The sequence below is a fragment of the Macaca fascicularis genome, chromosome 11, assembly GCF_037993035.2.
Source record: "Macaca fascicularis isolate 582-1 chromosome 11, T2T-MFA8v1.1".
NCBI lineage: Eukaryota > Metazoa > Chordata > Mammalia > Primates > Cercopithecidae > Macaca > Macaca fascicularis.
The window spans coordinates 10,883,754-10,901,309 of NC_088385.1; the positions used below are offsets into that span (position 1 = coordinate 10,883,754).

Below are 17,556 nucleotides of genomic sequence, written 5' to 3' on the forward strand. Positions count from 1 at the left end.
ATCATGGACGATTTGACTTATGTTCTGCTTTTGTCTTCTACAGAACTTTGTGTCTCACTGTTACCTCCTTCCTGGCTGGGTTTTTCACATGGCACATCCAACTATGAGTGTGGAAAGATAGCATAATCCTCTGACTGTGTCAAATTCTTAGGAAAGTGTGACTCTTATAAGATGGCACAAGCGCTTCCCTGATGTGTTTCAAGTTCTTAGAAAAATGTGGTGAGCTATTCCTTTTTCTTTTGGCAGGTTTTTGTCTTGGTGTTTACCAAGTGATCTGAGATAGAGAGGTGTGGGGGAGAGGAGAGAGCGCAGGAGAGAGAAAGAGAGACACAGAGAGAGAGAGACAGCGAGATGGGGAAAAAGAGAAAGGGAGAGAGAGGAGAGAGGGAGAGAGGGACAGAAAGAAACGGAAAGAGGGAAGGAAGGAAGAAAAGGAAGGAAGGAAGGAAGGAAGGAAGGAAGGAAGGAAGGAAGGAAGGAAGGAAGGAAGGAAGGAAGGAAGGAAAGGAAGGAAGGAAGGAAGGAAGGAAGGAAGGAAGGAAGGAAGGAAGGAAGGAAGGAAGGCAGGCAGGCAGTTTTACTGCGTGGTCTGTGCCCTTAACCACAGTGATTTACCTCCATGAAATGAATTTCCTATTTAACCCTCTGATTACATAGAGGTTACCTCATACAGATAATCTATAATGAAAGTGATTGGAATACGGTAAGCTTATTTTTTGCCAGGATTATAATACCTGGTATGATACTAGTTTACGTCTCTTACAAACTACCTAAGACTAAATTTGTAAGTTCTGGTCTATTATTAAGCGAGATCTATGCAATTTCAAATACTGGGAAAATGTGTGTACTGAAATATGCATTACTAGAAAATTAAAAATTACTCATTTTAAAAAATGAGTTGGAATTCCTGTTAGAATTCTTATAACCAGGATGCCCTTACATCCCTTAGGAGACATTGTTTGGTAATTTTCATTCCTTTTATGATTAAAAATGTAGTTTTTTTGGTCTACTGTATTAGTCTGTCCTCATGCTGCTAATAAAGACATACCCAAGACTGGGTAATTTATAAAGAAAAGAGGTTTTATTGACTCACAGTTCCATATGGCTGGGGAGGCCTCACAATCATGGTGGAAGGCAAAGGAGAAGCAAAGTCATGTCTTGCATGGTGGCAGGGAAACTCCCCTTTATAAAACCCTCAGATCTCATGAGACTTACTCACTATCATGAGAACAGCACAGAAAAAAACTCGCCCCCATGATTCTATTACCTCTCACTGGTTCCCTCCCATGACATGTGAAGATTATGGGAGCTATAATTCAAGATGAGGCACTTTTCTTGCCTTATGTATTGCTATTTCCCTTCATAGCCTCTATTGCTGGTCTGATGTTGGCTGATTTGAAGCCACTAGGAATGCCATCCCTACTTGCTTGCCTTATTCATAAGCATGTCTTCTTTAAAAAACACTTTATTGGATATAATGGATATTTAAAAGCTGTACATATGTAATATATGCAACTTAATGTTTGTAGATAAGTATACACATGTAAATAAACCATCACAACAATGTGTACCATAAACATAGGCATTATCTTGAAAAGTCCTCTCACCCTCTTTATTTATTGTTATTATTTTTGTATGATAAAAACACAACATAAGATTTACCCTCTTAGAAAATTCTAAACATATAATATAGTATTGTTGTCCATAGGCACTATGCTGTACAGTAGATCTCTAGGACTTATTCATCTTGTGTAACTGAACTTTCTACCCTTTGGCTAATACTTCCTCATTTCCCTCTCCTCTAATCCCTGGCAACCACCATTCTACCATCTGCTTCTATGAGCTTGGTTATTTGAACTTCCTCATACAAATGGTATCATGTAGTATTTGTCCTTCTGTATCTGGTTTGTTTCACTTAGCATAACATCCTCCATATTTATTCATGTTGCTGCAGTGGCAGGGCTTCTTTCTTTTTAAAGGCTAAATAATATTCCATAGCATAGAGATGTGTTTTATTATATTTATATTGTTATATACCCTGAAAGAGAGAGAAAGAGAGAGAGAGGAAGGAAAGAATGAAAGAAGAAAGGAGGAAGGGAGGGAGAGAGGGAGGCAGGGAAAGAAAAGGAAGGAAGGAAGGAAGGAAGGAAGGAAGGAAGGAAGGAAGGAAGGAAGGAAGGAAGGAAGGAAGGAAGGAAGGAAGGGAAGTCAGACAGACAGGTGTACAACTTGTAGTTACTTGTTCAGTAAAACTAATATACCTGTGGAATAAAAAATTACATTTGCTTGAGGACCACATTGTTAATTTTGGCCACCTGTTTATAATCTGCCTCTTGTTTTCAGTCCTCAGCTTCACAGTGGATTCTCATTCCAAAAGTGTATCATCTCCCCTTCTTGCCCAATTTGACTCCATCATACCTACCCTGAGGAAAACTAATGTGTCTAAATCCTTCTGCATGTAAGTACAAATATATACAAGTATGATTATATATGTTTGTATGCAGCCTCGAATGTGCCATCAACACTATTGTCCCTGCCTCAACCATGTGTATTCATCACCAATGGAGCTAGTTCACTTGTTTTCTTAATATATAATGGAGGGTTGGCTATTTTGCTGGGATAAGGGCCATTGGGCCTACCTCAGTACAAGGATTTTCAACCTTAGCTTCACATTGGAATCATATAGGAAACTTTAATTTTTTTTAATAATCCAGCTACACTTCTCATCAATGAAATCAGCATCTTAAGAGGTGGGACAATCTTAGACATCAGTATTTCCTCAAAGCTCCCCAGTATAATTTCAGTGTGCAGCAAAATTGAAAACTATTTTCAAAGAACTAGATAGATCAAACTTCATATCACTTGTCCATCCTAACCATGCCAATTAATACCTTCAGTAAGGGCTGTTGGCTAAGATTATGACAGTGAAATAGCTGAGAATTGTCACTACATCTGTCCCAATTCTGACCTGTCCTGAGCTAATGTGGTCTGCACAAACCAAACTAATTTTTCTAACATTGCAGAAAGAGCCATCCAATTTGAAGATGGTTCCAGCACCTTTGTCTCTGGGCCTGTTTGCTCAGGGAGGTAGTATTGATGTTATTTATCCAAACATTGCCACTCAGGCTGAGTTAATAAAAATCACCTGTGTAGTTTGAGAAACTTACAGATTCTCCATTTCTGTCTTCCAACCATTCTGATTTTATAGATCTGATGTGTGACACAAATATCTGTGCCTTTAAGGTACTATCTGTGTAAATTTGATGTGAAGCCAGGTTTGGAACCCACATTAAATTCTCACATTGCTATAAAGAAATACTCAAGACTGGGTAATTTATAAAGAAAAAAGTTTAATTGGCTCATAGTTCTTCAGGTGGTACAGGAAGCATGATGCTGGAAACTGCTGGGCTTCTAGGGAGGCCTCAGGAAACTTACAGTCATGATGGAAGATGAAGGAGGAGTGGGTACTTCACATGGCTGGAGCAGTAGCAGGATAGATGGTGTGGTGTGGGGGTTGGGGGGATGCTACACACTTTTAAACAACCAGATCTTGTGAGAACTCACTATCATGAGAACAGCACCAAGAAGATGGTGCTAAGCCATTCATGAGAAATCTACCCCCATGACCCAGTCACCTCCCACCAGGCACCACCACCAACATTGGGGATTACATCTCGACATGAGATTTGGTAAGGACACAGATCCAAACCATATCAATGGTCTTTCCCCTAAAAATATACCATTTGCACATACCTGTATATATATATAAAATATCTCAGGGATTTTGACTGGAGAGGGTGTTGGGGGCAGTAGGAAAGGAAGAGAGAAGAAAAAGAAAGAGATGAAAATTTCTGGAAACAAGCCCTGTCTCATAAGCTAAGTTACCAGAATCAAAAGATGAAGCATTCTGACACAAATGGCTAATGTATCTTGAGAACTCTGGATTTGTGCATCTACTGTAGAGGCCGTCAGGGATAACATGATGATAGCACGGCAGCAAGGAGGAGGCTCTTAGTAATAAGAGCTGATCAAGATCCAGGGCACTGTGAGGTCACAAACAGAACTTTTAATGAGTATAAAAGAGTTTACATGAAATAAGAATTAAAACATACAATATACCAGAAAAAAACCTATAACTTCTTAATAGGAACAAAATAACCAATTAAGGTATTCTAATTGTTAAAAGTAGATCTTCTTATTAGAAATAGAGGAATGAAAGAAGTTATTTTTCTCCTGGGAATAAAATGAAACCCAAATGTGTGGGAGTCAGAGGCAGAGATTTTGAACTTTAATAAATAATTTTATCTTTGTGAGAATGCCAGGGGCAAACTGCTAAAGAGAAATGAAAGAATCAAGTTTCTTCTTTAATCCATGTGTATGTAACTTATGTTTGAATCCTGTATAAGAGCTGAGACTCTATTTACTTGAACTATGATAATTGTCTGTATTTCAAAAGTTGTGCTTAAATATATTGTTTGTAATTCTTACTAAATTTTCACATTGACATTTTTCCTTTATTCTATAGTTTCTGTTGGTGCATATATAAAACACTGATTAGTTCATAATTTTAAATATTTAGAGAATAAGAAGCTACTAGATGGTATGTATGAAGTTGTAGTTTCAAAGGACTGTCAAAGTACTGAAATGCATCTAACTTTGAACTTGGATTATATCAATTTTCCAGTAAATTCTAGATTTCTGACCTAGCAAAATCAGTATCAAAGGCTAATTTCACCATTATTTTCTGCCTACATATAGCTATGGAATGATGTGAGGATAAATGGAAAACTATATCCTTTACCAGTATTCTGAAATCAGCAATTTTGTTCCAGGAAAAATCTTAAACCCTAGATTTACAATATTTAGCATCTAGTGTGCAGGAACACTGACAAACTGTGATTCAGGAAAGGCCTAAATAATTAAAGATAATGGTTTTTATATTTTGATGTCTTCAAACAGTTTATTAAGACTTTTCTGAGGGAAACAAAATATCAATTGTAAGAGAATATATTTTTATAATAACGCCCAGATTACAAAATCAGTAACATCAATATTACTAATTTAGATAAATGATAAACATATAACTATTGGCCAGGGGCAGTGACTCACACCTGTAATCCCAGCATTTTGGGAGGCTGAGGTTGGCAGATAGCTTGAGCTTAGGTGTTTGAGACCAGCCTGGGCAACATGGTGAAACCTCGTCTCTACAAAAAAATACAAAAATTAGCTGAGCATGGTGTTGCATGCCTGTAATCCCAGTTATTCTGGAGGCTGAGGTGGGAGAATTGATTGAGCCCAGGAGATCAAGGCTTCAGTGAGCCAATCACATCACAATACTCCAGCCTAGCTGACAAAGTGAGACACTGTCTCAAAAAAAAAAAAAAAAGTAAATATTAAATGCTTATGCTTCTTAACCTAGATTACAAGTTATCTAAATTTTAAAGATTAATAAAAATACTTATTTTCATAGGGTTGTTGGAGAAGAAAAGTTATTTTGCAAGTGCAGGGTGACACTTAGCTGGTTCACAGTGGTACAAACATTTGCTAAAATAAAATATTTCCAAATCAGTTGATACAGTGCTGCAGCCCCAGCTACCAGGATCCTTAGCCTGGGATCCCCCAGACCTCCACATGATCCAGCAACTATCACAACAGGCGTCTCTTGGACCTTGTTCTAGTGCTGTGGCCTGTGTTTTTAAATATTTAATTATCACCCTAGTTTTTAAATATTTAAATATCACCCTAGTGCACACGTGACAATATAATAATAATGTAAGAAAGGAGTCTTTATTTGAGAAAGCAAAGAAATTCAGTGAAATGATTCTGAGACAATCATAAAGCCATAGTATGGCTATTCCCCTTGGTCCCCAGGGATAATTGTAAGACTGAATAATAACATCAAATCAGAAGATGTCAGACAAGGAACTGGAGAATGTTTGTTAAACAAGTTCATTCGTCTGATGATGTAAATACACAGTCATTTTAAAAGCTGGTTTTGGCTCTGGTACCGTAGTTTCCTCTTTCCTCTCCAAGTCTCTTACTTCTTGGAGAATTTGGAAGAAGCATACTAATCCAAATCCTCGATCTTCACTGGGGCGGCCGTCTTCTCGCAAATCCAAAAAATTTCGGCGCTACAGCGAGAAATATAAATATTTCCTTTTTGAAAATAAGCACATCCTTTGGATCCATTGATCTGGTCCAGTTCTTTAGTACTAAATCTGAAAATTAATTTGAAATGTATTATAAATTCTATATTTGAAACATGATCACTATTTAGTGCTCTCAGTTGCTCTTACAGCCAATGTCATGTATCTGAATATTGAGAGACTTCTGCCTCCACAAACCTTCAAACTCTGAAGCTGCCTAAAACTGGCACAAAATCTGCCTAGAGCTGGCACATGTGGGTTCTTTATTTTAAGTTAATCATGATCCCGGGTAGAATTCTTTAAGAAAATACTTAAATCCTGGGCTGAGAATTTGTATGTCCTTTAGAAATATGGAATTCCATTAATGAAAGCTACTCAGTTCAGCTTATATTAGAAGTACTTGAAGTTCTCTGGGACTTTATGAAGAAAAACATAAAAATAAAATCACGTTCTGTTATAAAAAGCTATCACATTTTACTATGCACAAATATAACTTTTCACATAGTTATACATATGCGGTGGGTAAAAAGAGAACCAGACAGACATTAAAAGAGGAAATGAATGACTATATAGATATGGTGCTGACAATAGTATTCACTTCCTCTGCTAAGAAAGTGATGTTAACCCTGAAATAATCTCTTTAGAAAATTATACTTGTCAGGTCTAAATTTTCTGTGTGCCCAACATTGTTTTTTCCTAAATGACCTGCATTACACTGCCATATTCTTTTCTTGCTTCAGGGCTAGGCTTTCTAAATCTTAGCCTGGGCTTTTACTCAGTAGTCAAGGAAATGGTTCTACAATCTGGAAGCTCAGTCTCTCTAACCTGAGTTTGACATGCTGGCTTATCTGACAGCTGCATGTCTCAGGGGCCAGGGTCTGTAAGTTCCGAACCCTGCTGTGGGGGCCACCTCCCTCACACTTTGATTAAGAGTGAGTAGAGAGGCCAAGGATGATTAAAATCCCTTTGGGAGAACGGACACATCTTAGATTCCAACACGGAATGTGTTTACATGATGTCATGGTACTACTCCTGGAAACCCTCAGTCTAGTAGCAACACCTCAGATTAATATTAATCAGTTCATGCCGAGTATTGCTCTCATCACGAAGAGTAACTGTCACTTTTTTTGTTTGTGTATTACTCTGCATGTGCTTTTTGTCATTATTATTAGTGTGAAACCAGACTAGTTGACTTGATATGATTGATAATGGTGATTAGAGAATGGGGGATTAGTGTTTGAGTAGAAGTAGCCACAATGAAACATTGGGAAACGGATGAAGATAAAGTGTATCCAGGGAGAAAGTAACAGACCTAGCATTGTTTGTGATTTAAGGAATTGCTGAGTCACAGCTGAAGCGTGGCATCTTTGACAGAAGATGAGTGATTATTATTCAGTTTAAGAAAACTGACAACATGCTTTAAAGAGTGAAACAGGAGGGAGGGCGGTGGATAATTATTTGTTGGGGGAGGAAGGTAGATAAAAAGCCATTATGGATACAAATATCTTGTTAGATAGAAGAAGTAAGACCTAGTGTTTGATAGATTATTAGGGTGAATACAATTAACAATAATCTACTGTACATTTCACAATAATGAGAAAATAATAATTTAAATGCTCCTAGCACAAAGAAAAGATAAATATTTAAAGTGATAGATATCCCAATTCCACTTATTTGATCTTTACACACTATCTGAATGTATCAAATTATCTCATGTACCCCAAAACATATGCACTCTTATGTATCAATAAAAAATTTAAAAATCCATTAAGATGCCAATGATCTTAAATTTTATCTAATATAAAAACACTATTATATTTAAAATATTAATACAGTTTCATTTAAATGTACTTATGATGAGAGGTCTTCCTCAAAATTTTTTTTTATCATCTGTGAAATAATTTAGCAAACCTAATATCCCCTTACACATTTTTGTTGACATCTATTTTTTCATAACTTTAAATAGTTAAAAAAATTGAAAGTTTCCAAGTGTTATATATTCTATTTGTCCTTTAAATATTCTCATCCAAACCTTGAAGTGGAAGGTTTAGTTCATTTTAATTCATAAAAGACACTTGCCATACATATGTTGTAATTTGCAAGTCCTCAACATGACACTAATTCTTGAACTAATCAGTCAATTCAGTCTTACTTTTTGTTAGAAAATAGTTGACAGTTATTTGGTATAAATAAATGTGTTGATGTATGTTCTTATGACCAGCAGTACCCTTTTGGATTGGAGGTGATGGAGAATCACAACAGCTGAGTGACTGAGTGCACAGTCCCTAAAGTGCAATTTATGAGCTGAGTGACCTCAGGCAAATTACTTAATCTCTCTGTGATAATATTTCTACCTATAAAGTGGGAATGTAACAGTGCTTTCTTCAAAGGTTAATATTTATAAAATACTTTGAATGTAGTATTAGGTGTGTGTGTGTTAAATAAACACATTTCTACCAAAAGATAAAGTTCAGTGCCTTGCCATAAATTTGTCACAGAGATGAAATGAACTATACCTCCTTTCAATATTTGTTACTGGAGTTCTTTTCTCAGTATGTTGTACTCCTCTTTTTATGTCTGTGTTTATAATTCTCACAATCATTATTAATTTTCCCAGGATTCCACGGAAAGCTTGTGTTTACCCTCAATAGTTAGAGACGTACAAGGATGGAGAGGGAACAGAGCCATCTTCCCAGAACCAACTTCTGCCAGAGGAGTCCCATGATAATCCCAGCCAAAAGAATGAAAACATCAGTAATGGCTGTGACGTAAGAAAATCCTGAGAAAACAGAGAAAAAGTTTTATGTGAGTGCCACATTCCAGTTTGCAGAGTTAAGATAGATGAGAACATTCATTAAATTCATGTATTAATTCTAATTCAAGATGCACTGAATTTCCAACATGTGAATCAGATATTTTATTTATTTCTCTCTCATTGTATAGATAATGTCTATAACTAGAGAAAGAGACTCAATCCTACCTTTTCTTCCAAACTGTCTATCTTCACTAGGGTGGAGTTCTTGTCTATGCAGTCCTTTCTACTGTTAGTCCAGGTTTTCTCTTCATTTGTTGTAAAATAATAGCAACTATTTTGGTACCATTGCCACATCTTAGGACATGGATTACATCTGTGGTCTGAAAAGGAAATTACACCCAATAATATAAATGGAATGACCCTGGAGTGACTGGAGAAGGCTTTGAAACAAAATCATTTAATTGAACAATAGGGTCTGAGAGTCAGCACCCTGAAAGCATACTGCTTTAGAAGCCTCTGAAAATAAGGTGACCCCTGGTTATGGGTTGGGGCAATAGGGATTCTCTTTTCAGGGCTTAGTCTTCTGGCTTCAGAATTACCAGCTGTGCTTTTAAGCTTTCATAACAACAGGATCACCTAGAAATAGTTAATGAAATGAGGGGTTGAAGTATCTGGATTGGTATCATTCCAAGATACTTCCCAAATTTGCCTGTGGCTTCAAAAATATTAAATGAATTTGTATATTTCCTTGCTGTCTGTAAATTTGGTGCAACATCATTGAGGTTCATTGGATGACATCTCTCTCTCAATACTCTGAGGTGGTGCATGTGATCAACTTAGACCAGGGCGACATATGCCATCTGACTGGTCAGCAGGTCTAAGTCTGATTACCTGAAGTATGAATGATTAGCTCTTGACACAGTTTGACGGCCATTTGTTCCTGCCTCTTCAGTAGACTGGAGATCTGTGACTTGAGAAATTCCTCCTCCATGGACAAGTTATTGGAGTTGCCCAGTTGCTGGGATAAGTTATCCTGCCGCTGGTGGATGGTTTTCTGAAGTTGACTCAATTTCTCTGAATCTGAGTTAATGTCATTAGATATCTGCAAAACTCCAAGACATGACAGTAGACAAGTTCATATGTTCTTCTATTCTCATAACTGTAGACAATTCTTGTGACAGAAACATTTCTTAATTGTTCACGATTCACTAGTAGCTCTTAGTATTTGAGGTATCATGCAAGAAACAAACCAGATGCCTTTCTATTCCAAATTATTTATAGTTCTTTTTAATTTTATTTACATTTTTATTATTACACTATATTAAAATAATGATTTAATAATTATGTATTTCTGACATCACATCTAAGGAAGGGCCAGTCATTCTGCCACTCATTTTCGTGAAATTATTTTATTTTTGTTTTATTTTATTTGGAGATAGATGATGTAATTGTTGTTTTAATGAAAACAGCATTCTTTGGGACAATGGATATCGCAAACTCTGCAGATGACCTGAGATGCTTGTTTACCAAAAGGTTAAAAAAAGCAGATCTTAATGGCACATCAGACCATTTCTGGTCATGGGTCCATGAAATACGCCCTTTTCATAAGCATTTAAGGTGCTTCATCAGCACAACAAATTTAAGAACCACTGCACCAAAAGCACTAAATTTTAGAAAAGAAATGTCACCCTTCTATATCAAACCAATGGACATATGTTATTGCATTTTCACTTAATTTTTAAATATACATTATTGTAGAAGATCAGCTGCTAATCTCATACTGATTGGCTCCAGAATATCTGTCACTGCTGCTTGAACATCATATTCCTTTTCAAAAGAGCAAGGTACATCATTAACCTCTTTTTATGTTGACAAAGCTATGTCCAAATCCTCATTATCAATTAAATCTTAAAAAATTATCCATTAAATTATTAAAAAGAAATGAATGTGGCAGAGGAGATGTTAGCATCATTCAGCAAATTAACTTTCTTGACTATGAGTTCCCTGTAAGTGAATACCATGCCAATTCACTACTCTGTATACCATACACTTAACAACTCTATAAAGTTTGTATTCTCAGGATGTTTTCCTCATTACTCAAGAACTCCCTACCATGTTCATCCCCAACTGCCCAAGGATGGGTCAGAATCAATAGACCGTTACTTTGTGGCCGTGGTGCTTGAGAGTGGAGCTTCCATTGTCATGTGGAGATGGTTCAACTCTCTTAGTTGGTAAAGTGTATCAGGCCATTCTTCCTCCTTGTTTATATGTCTTTCTCATTCATAGAAATCAGGCTGCTGCTGCTACTTGGAAGATTTCTCTCCACTAGAGAAGTCTCATGTAAGCACACTGAGCCTAGTCTAGTGCTAAGTCTTCCCGGTAAATAACATAGCATGCACTTCCTTCAGTACATATTTCTTGACTTTATTTCTCAGCCTTGGAATGATAAGTGAATGTGTGTCTAGGCAGAAAAGAGGCTCTTTATCCTAATGAATAAGTAGAAACAAAGAGTCTTCATTTAAGTCCAGTTTAGCTTATCAAGATAAAACAACGAATTTAGAACCACATCCTGATAATGTCTTTTGCCGGTTTATTGGGAAGATATGACGAATAGGAGAGATATGAGACAGCAGAAAAGTATCAGAGGATTCAGGATGCTAGGACCCATCTGCAATCCAAGCTGATTACACATGGTTTACAAATATGTTTTCTAGTTGCTTTTGTTGGGTTCGATGCGGATTTACTTACACATCATCCCCAACGTCACCAGCCCAATCAGCAACATCAGGCAAAGAGTTAGCAGACCCAGGGCAGCATGACGCCAAATGGGAGATGGAGCTGGATGCCCTGGAGAAAGCCCACAAAGCAATTAGCAAACAGAACTGCTTTGTGCTTGTTTCACTTTGGTTTGTTTATTTCTCACACTTAGGGAGCTTCCAGATACTAACATTTCTTTCTTGCTCCTTTAATGCCCTCATTTAGAAAATACCTAATATGGGGCCGGGCGCGGTGGCTCAAGCCTGTAATCCCAGCACTTTGGGAGGCCGAGGCGGGCGGATCACGAGGTCAGGAGATCGAGACCATCCTGGCTAACACAGTGAAACCCCGTCTCTACTAAAAATACAAAGATGAGCCGGGCGAGGTGGCAGGCGCCTGTAGTCCCAGGTACTTGGGAGGCTGAGGCAGGAGAATGGCGTAAACCCGGGAGGTGGAGCTTGCAGTGAGCTGCAATCCGGCCACTGCACTCCAGCCTGGACGACAGAGCGAGACTCCGTCTCAAAAAAAAAAAAAAAAAGAAAAAGAAATTACCTAATATGAAGTGCAATGAGGGTGCCGTCATTGGTTCCCCTCCATTTCTCCACCGCTCTTCTTCCCTTTAAGAGGAAGCTTCTCCTAATTTCAAGGTTTTTGCTTTACACCATTACCCACTTTTCTTCCTCAAGTTTAGTGAATTCATAAATGAGAGATCTATAAAGTGTTTTTCTGGATGATACTGACAGTAGGAGACACCTCAAGCTTTTGAGCTCAAAAGTCTCTATAAGGCAGATGTTCTATCTGCCTTGTAAAAGTGGATTCTACTTTTTAAAGTATCTTTTACCTGTTAACAATAACTTATCTATTATTCATGCTATTTATCACCTAATAACTAATGAATGAATACTGAATGAAAGAAAGAATGTGCAGTCTAACTTACAAACAGCAGAATAGACCAGAAAGCCATTAGCATCCTACTTGTAGTAGTTGTTGTCTAAAATATCAATGATTGTCATATTTTCCTTAGCTTCGTGTTCCTTGATTTAGGTCCAAATAACATCTAGCCCAATATTTTAGATATAGCGTTACAGTCTCCAGGTGCACTGATATGCACCATATCCACACCTCCCTTTTTCCTCACAGATTAGAATTAGAAGTTAAAAAAAAAAAAAGGCAAAAATGTGGAACCACCTTTATTAGACACATGCAAAGTCTATTCCCATCATCTTTTTGTAGATATCCTTCCCTCAAATGTCATGTACCACACAAAATGTAAAGATAAATCTAGAGGGCAGGAGAAAGAAGTTCAGATGACTGACATGATTCAGGAGAACCTGGATAGTTAACATATCTGAAAATAAGAGATGTGGTCTTATGTCCACAGAATCTGGTTTGATTCTTGAACATGGAGACTGCTATTTATTCCAATTAGGCATAAGAGAATGAGCTGAAGACCAGCACTGAGTCTGGGCTTCCCCACATAGCAGTTGTGTGAGCTTGTTAAATTATCTAATTTCTCTCAGCCTCAGTTTCTTCATCTATGTAATGGAGAAAATACTAATATTTGAATATTATCGTGAATTGTCATCACAATTATATCTGTATATAATGTACATAAAATACTACCCAGATACTATTATTACTGGTTCAACATTACAAATTATACTTGGATTTCAACTACCCTAAAATTTGAAAAACTACTGACAAAAGAGAAACTAGCTCTGATCCATTTCTAATCCACTCACTCATCTTCCAGTTTTCTCTGAAGCAACTTACATCATCTAAAAGAAAAATGTCCTCTATCTTCTCTATTTTAGAAGCCTCCAATCTGGTTTCTGAAAGAATATCCTCCTGGCATCTCTAACAAGGTATAAATATCAAGGATTATATTCATAAAAAGAAATCTCTAATTCCCCAGGCTCAATTTCTGGCATGTCCAGTCAGAATTTTTCTCTACAACACAGAGCTTCCTGAAACATAGTGATATCACACAATTTTAAAGAGGTTCTGAAAGCCACATATTTTCACTTCAACCTTGGGAACACTCACTCTTCTACTACATTCCACAAGATTTGTTCCCATTTTGGAGATTTCACAGCACACTGTCTTTAACGCCAGCATTAAAGCCGGCACCTCAAATCATTTAACACCTGTCCGCTCCCCCAATGACACAGCTGGTGTTCTCTGAACTCCTACCTTTTTTTCTTAGGTTATTTCCATGTCGGTTATTCCTTGCTCCAGCATAATCCTGAAATGTGAGTGTCGCGTAGGTCACTTCTTCAGACATTGTAGAAGAAAACCCTACTTTAAATTATCTAATTAACGTTTCAATATCTCGAGGCCTGGGAACAGGGTGTCTTTTTCAAGGCTGGGAGCTTTGATATAGACACTCAGCTGACCCAGACACACTCCACTGCCCCTCTGTAAGAGGAGAATGACAATTTGTTTCTCTGCAGAGAAAGTGAGAAAAGTCAAATATTCTCCTTAGAAATATTCTCATTAGAATGTTACAGATCTCAAACTGTCTGCTCTGTCAGCATTGTTTCTTGCTGTGCAGCTAAGAAGGGGTGCTTGGAGGCAGAACGGGAGGAATGTGGAGAACCTCCATGATCCTGGAGGTAGAGGCTGCTGTGAATGTTTCAGAAAAGAGTCAGGTTATCTTCTTTACATCTACCTAAGGCTAGCTAATCTGCCTGGAGATGCTGGTTCTAGTTTATTCTCAGCCACATCAGATATTAAGCAGAAACACACATTAAGACAGGAAGAGCTGTGTCACAGACATGGCTGCTATTATAGGAAATTCAAACACGTGTGTGTGTGTGTGGGGGGGGGGGGTGATGGTGTTGGTAATGGGGCATGGAGAAGAAATTGATAGCTACTTAGCTACTTAACGTGAGTATGAATGGGAGTGCCCTCTTCTGGCAAGATTGGAAAAGTTCCTAACAGAACAACCACCCTAGAATAATCCTGCAGACAGCAAGGAATACACAGGACAAAATTTTTAAAAGATTTTTAAAACCTGAAGTTTCATGAGAGTGAAAGTGAAAAAGCAGGTCGATTCTAGAGAGAATGAGACTGGCACATGGTAAGGTGTTTTTGGTTTTATTTTTTATTTTTTTAAGTTTTTTATTTTTTTATTTTTTAGATGGAGTCTCGCTCTGTCGCCCAGGCTGGAGTGCCGTGGCGAGATCTCGGCTCACTGCTTTTAGTTCGTTTGTTTGTCTTTCAGTCATTCCTGCAGGGTAGCGGAATTCTTATAGAAAGCATGCTGTATATCCGGATTACAAAATCAGATGATGCTGTGTGGGGCAACCACAGCTACAAAGAGCGCTGAAGTAACTGAATATCCATACAACTACTGGTTAATGAGCATCTCTAGAGTGTCTTTAGGACTTGAAGCCTCTTTAAACTTCTATGTATTTAGATTTTATTTTTTTTAAACTTAATAAAATAACCAACCTCTATTTTATCTCGCTTAGGTCTAAAAATACTCTGAAAAGATGCATCCAGTACAATTGAAGTAAACTCACTGCACTGCTTTGTGTGATATTATAAATTTGAACTGTGATATTATAAATTTGAACAACACAACATGAGCAATAAAGAGTTGACAGTTTGTATAAACAGTGTTCTATTATCTGGAAGAACAGGAGAAAACAACATGTTGCACATGTAGTTGGTCATAGGATTTATAGCCATAGGATTTACATACACCTTAAAAAACTGAACCTACTTCTAAACCTACCATAACTTTTCGTTAAATTTACTAATTTATATAACAAAGTAAATTGTTGTTAAGAATCTGCGGGAGGTGGAATAATAGCCCTGAAGGATGCCCACGTTCTAATCCTCAGAACCTCTGAATATGGCGGCTCACCTTGGCAAAAGGGACGTTTCAGATACTGTTACGGTTTTTCAATAGTGTAACTGATCAAATAAGCTACGGAGATGCTGTAAATTTTGAAGGTTACAGACCTTGAGATGAGAAAATTACCCTGGATTATCTGGGTAGATGCAATTTGATTACTTGAGTCCTTAAAAATGGAAGATATTTCTTAGATGTGGTCAGAAGGTGATGTGACCAAAACAAAGAAAAGAACGCTCAGGGACATGCAATATTGCTAGCTGAAGAGGGAGGAAGGGAGCCAGGAGCCAATGAATTTGGGCTAGATAATGGGAAGGTAATAAGGAAACAGCGTTTTCCACAGAGCGAGCCTTTAGAAAGGAATATATCCCTAGCGAGAGCCCTGATGTTAGCCCAGTGAGACTCATGTCACACTTTTAACCTGCAGAGCCTTAAGATAATACATGTGTGGCAATTTGTTACAGCAGCAATATGTAGTCAATACAGAACCCAGGAAAATATGGGTGGGGCAGGGGGGCGCTATACATGAGTGATGAAACTAAGGAATCTCTTCTAAAACTTTCCTTTGGGGAGAGGCAGATGATTACATAACTGTACTTAGGTGGAGGATTTGGTATGAGTTTTGTGGTTTCAGATGACTGGGGAGTGATCTAAAACTTCCAACGTTCATGTCTGTGTGGAGATTTTCTTAGTCAAAGGTGTCCATCATGAGGTGCACTCACTCCACAGGTGTGAAGCAGGTGCAGAAAGGCAATGTGAAAACTTTCTCTTTAGGAATATTGTGCATGATCTCTAAACACCTAAATGTACATATGCTGCTTGTTCATTGTTTTTTTCCAAATTGATTAAATACTCAAAAAAATGTTGGAGGCTCTAAGTCATACATCAACAAAACTCCACTATCAAAAATATGGAAACAAATAATAAATCTATACTTTTTACTATTCTAGGTGAATTAAGGCAGAGACCATTGACATTAATAGGACCAGTTTAAATAGGTGATTACAAAAATAAGAAATTAAGAATGGTTTTCTCTCTCTGTTCTGGTCTGTGTCGGTTCCTCCAGGTGGGTTCGTGGTCTCGCTGACCTCAAGAATATAGTCATGGACCTTCAAGGTGAGTGTTACAGCTCTTTTTTTTTTTAAGACGAGTGTCGCTCTGTCGCCCAGGCTAGACACTCGCAATCTCGCAATCTGACACAGTCTCGGCTCACTGCAAGCTCCGCCTCCTGGGTTTATGCCATTCTCCTGCCTCATTCCCCCAAGTTGCTGGGACTACAGGTGCCCGCCACTGCCCCAGCTAATTTTTTGTATTTTTAGTAGAGACAGGGTTTCACTGTGTTAGCCAGGATGGTCTCGATCTCGTGATCCACCTGCCTCGGCCTCCCAAAGTACTGGGATTACAGTTACAGCTCTTAAAGATGGCACAGACGCAAAGACTGGGCAGTAGCAAGGTTTGTCGTGAAGAGCCAAAGCACCCACAGCACCTGACTAGATTGCTGCTGCGGCTGGATGGGGTGCCCAGCTTTTATTTCCTGTTGTCCCCGCCCATGTTCTGTTTCTGTCCTATCAGAGTGCCCTTTTTACAATCCTCCCCACAATTGGCTATTTTTAGAATCTGCTGATTGGTGCATTTTACAGAGCACTGATTGGTGCATTTTACAGAGCACTGATTGGTGTGTTTTACAGTGTGCTGATTGGTGCATTTTACAGAATGCTGATTGGTGTGTTTTACAGTGTGCTGAATGGTGCATTTTACATGGTGCTGATTGGTACATTTTACAATCCTCTTGTAAGACAGGAAAGTTCCCCAACTCCCAACTCTATCCAGGAAGTCCAGCTGGCCTCACTGTTCATAACTTTCACCAGATTTTGCAAAAACTGGGTTTGTATCCTCATTTCCTTAATTATTTCACATACCTTAAAGTTTCCTAACAAAGTATTAACCTCTCACTATCCATGAAATGATGCTTAGCTTGAACAACGATGAAGAATGTCACCTGGTTCCTAATTATTTCTAAGAGAAAGTAGATTGAT

General features: G+C 37.9%; 1 protein-coding gene across 2 annotated transcripts; it reads right to left on the reverse strand.

The window, feature by feature from the left end:
• Window positions 1-5,767: 5,767 nt before the first annotated feature.
• On the reverse strand, window positions 5,768-14,453 carry CLEC12B (C-type lectin domain family 12 member B). 2 transcript variants are annotated; one of them, XM_005570102.4, is made up of 6 exons: window positions 13,852-14,453; window positions 11,650-11,748; window positions 9,793-10,011; window positions 9,127-9,281; window positions 8,810-8,925; window positions 5,768-6,218 (listed from the first exon to the last, which is right to left on the reverse strand). In XM_005570102.4, the coding sequence occupies exons 1-6, from the start codon at window positions 13,940-13,942 to the stop codon at window positions 6,068-6,070; spliced, it is 831 nt and encodes a 276-aa protein (XP_005570159.3). In that variant the 5' UTR covers window positions 13,943-14,453; the 3' UTR covers window positions 5,768-6,067. The 2 variants fall into 2 exon arrangements, with proteins under 2 accessions (XP_005570159.3, XP_065379571.1); XM_065523499.1 differs by lacking the exon at window positions 5,768-6,218 and having other exon boundaries at window positions 6,599-8,925; window positions 9,793-10,003.
• Window positions 14,454-17,556: the final 3,103 nt, after the last annotated feature.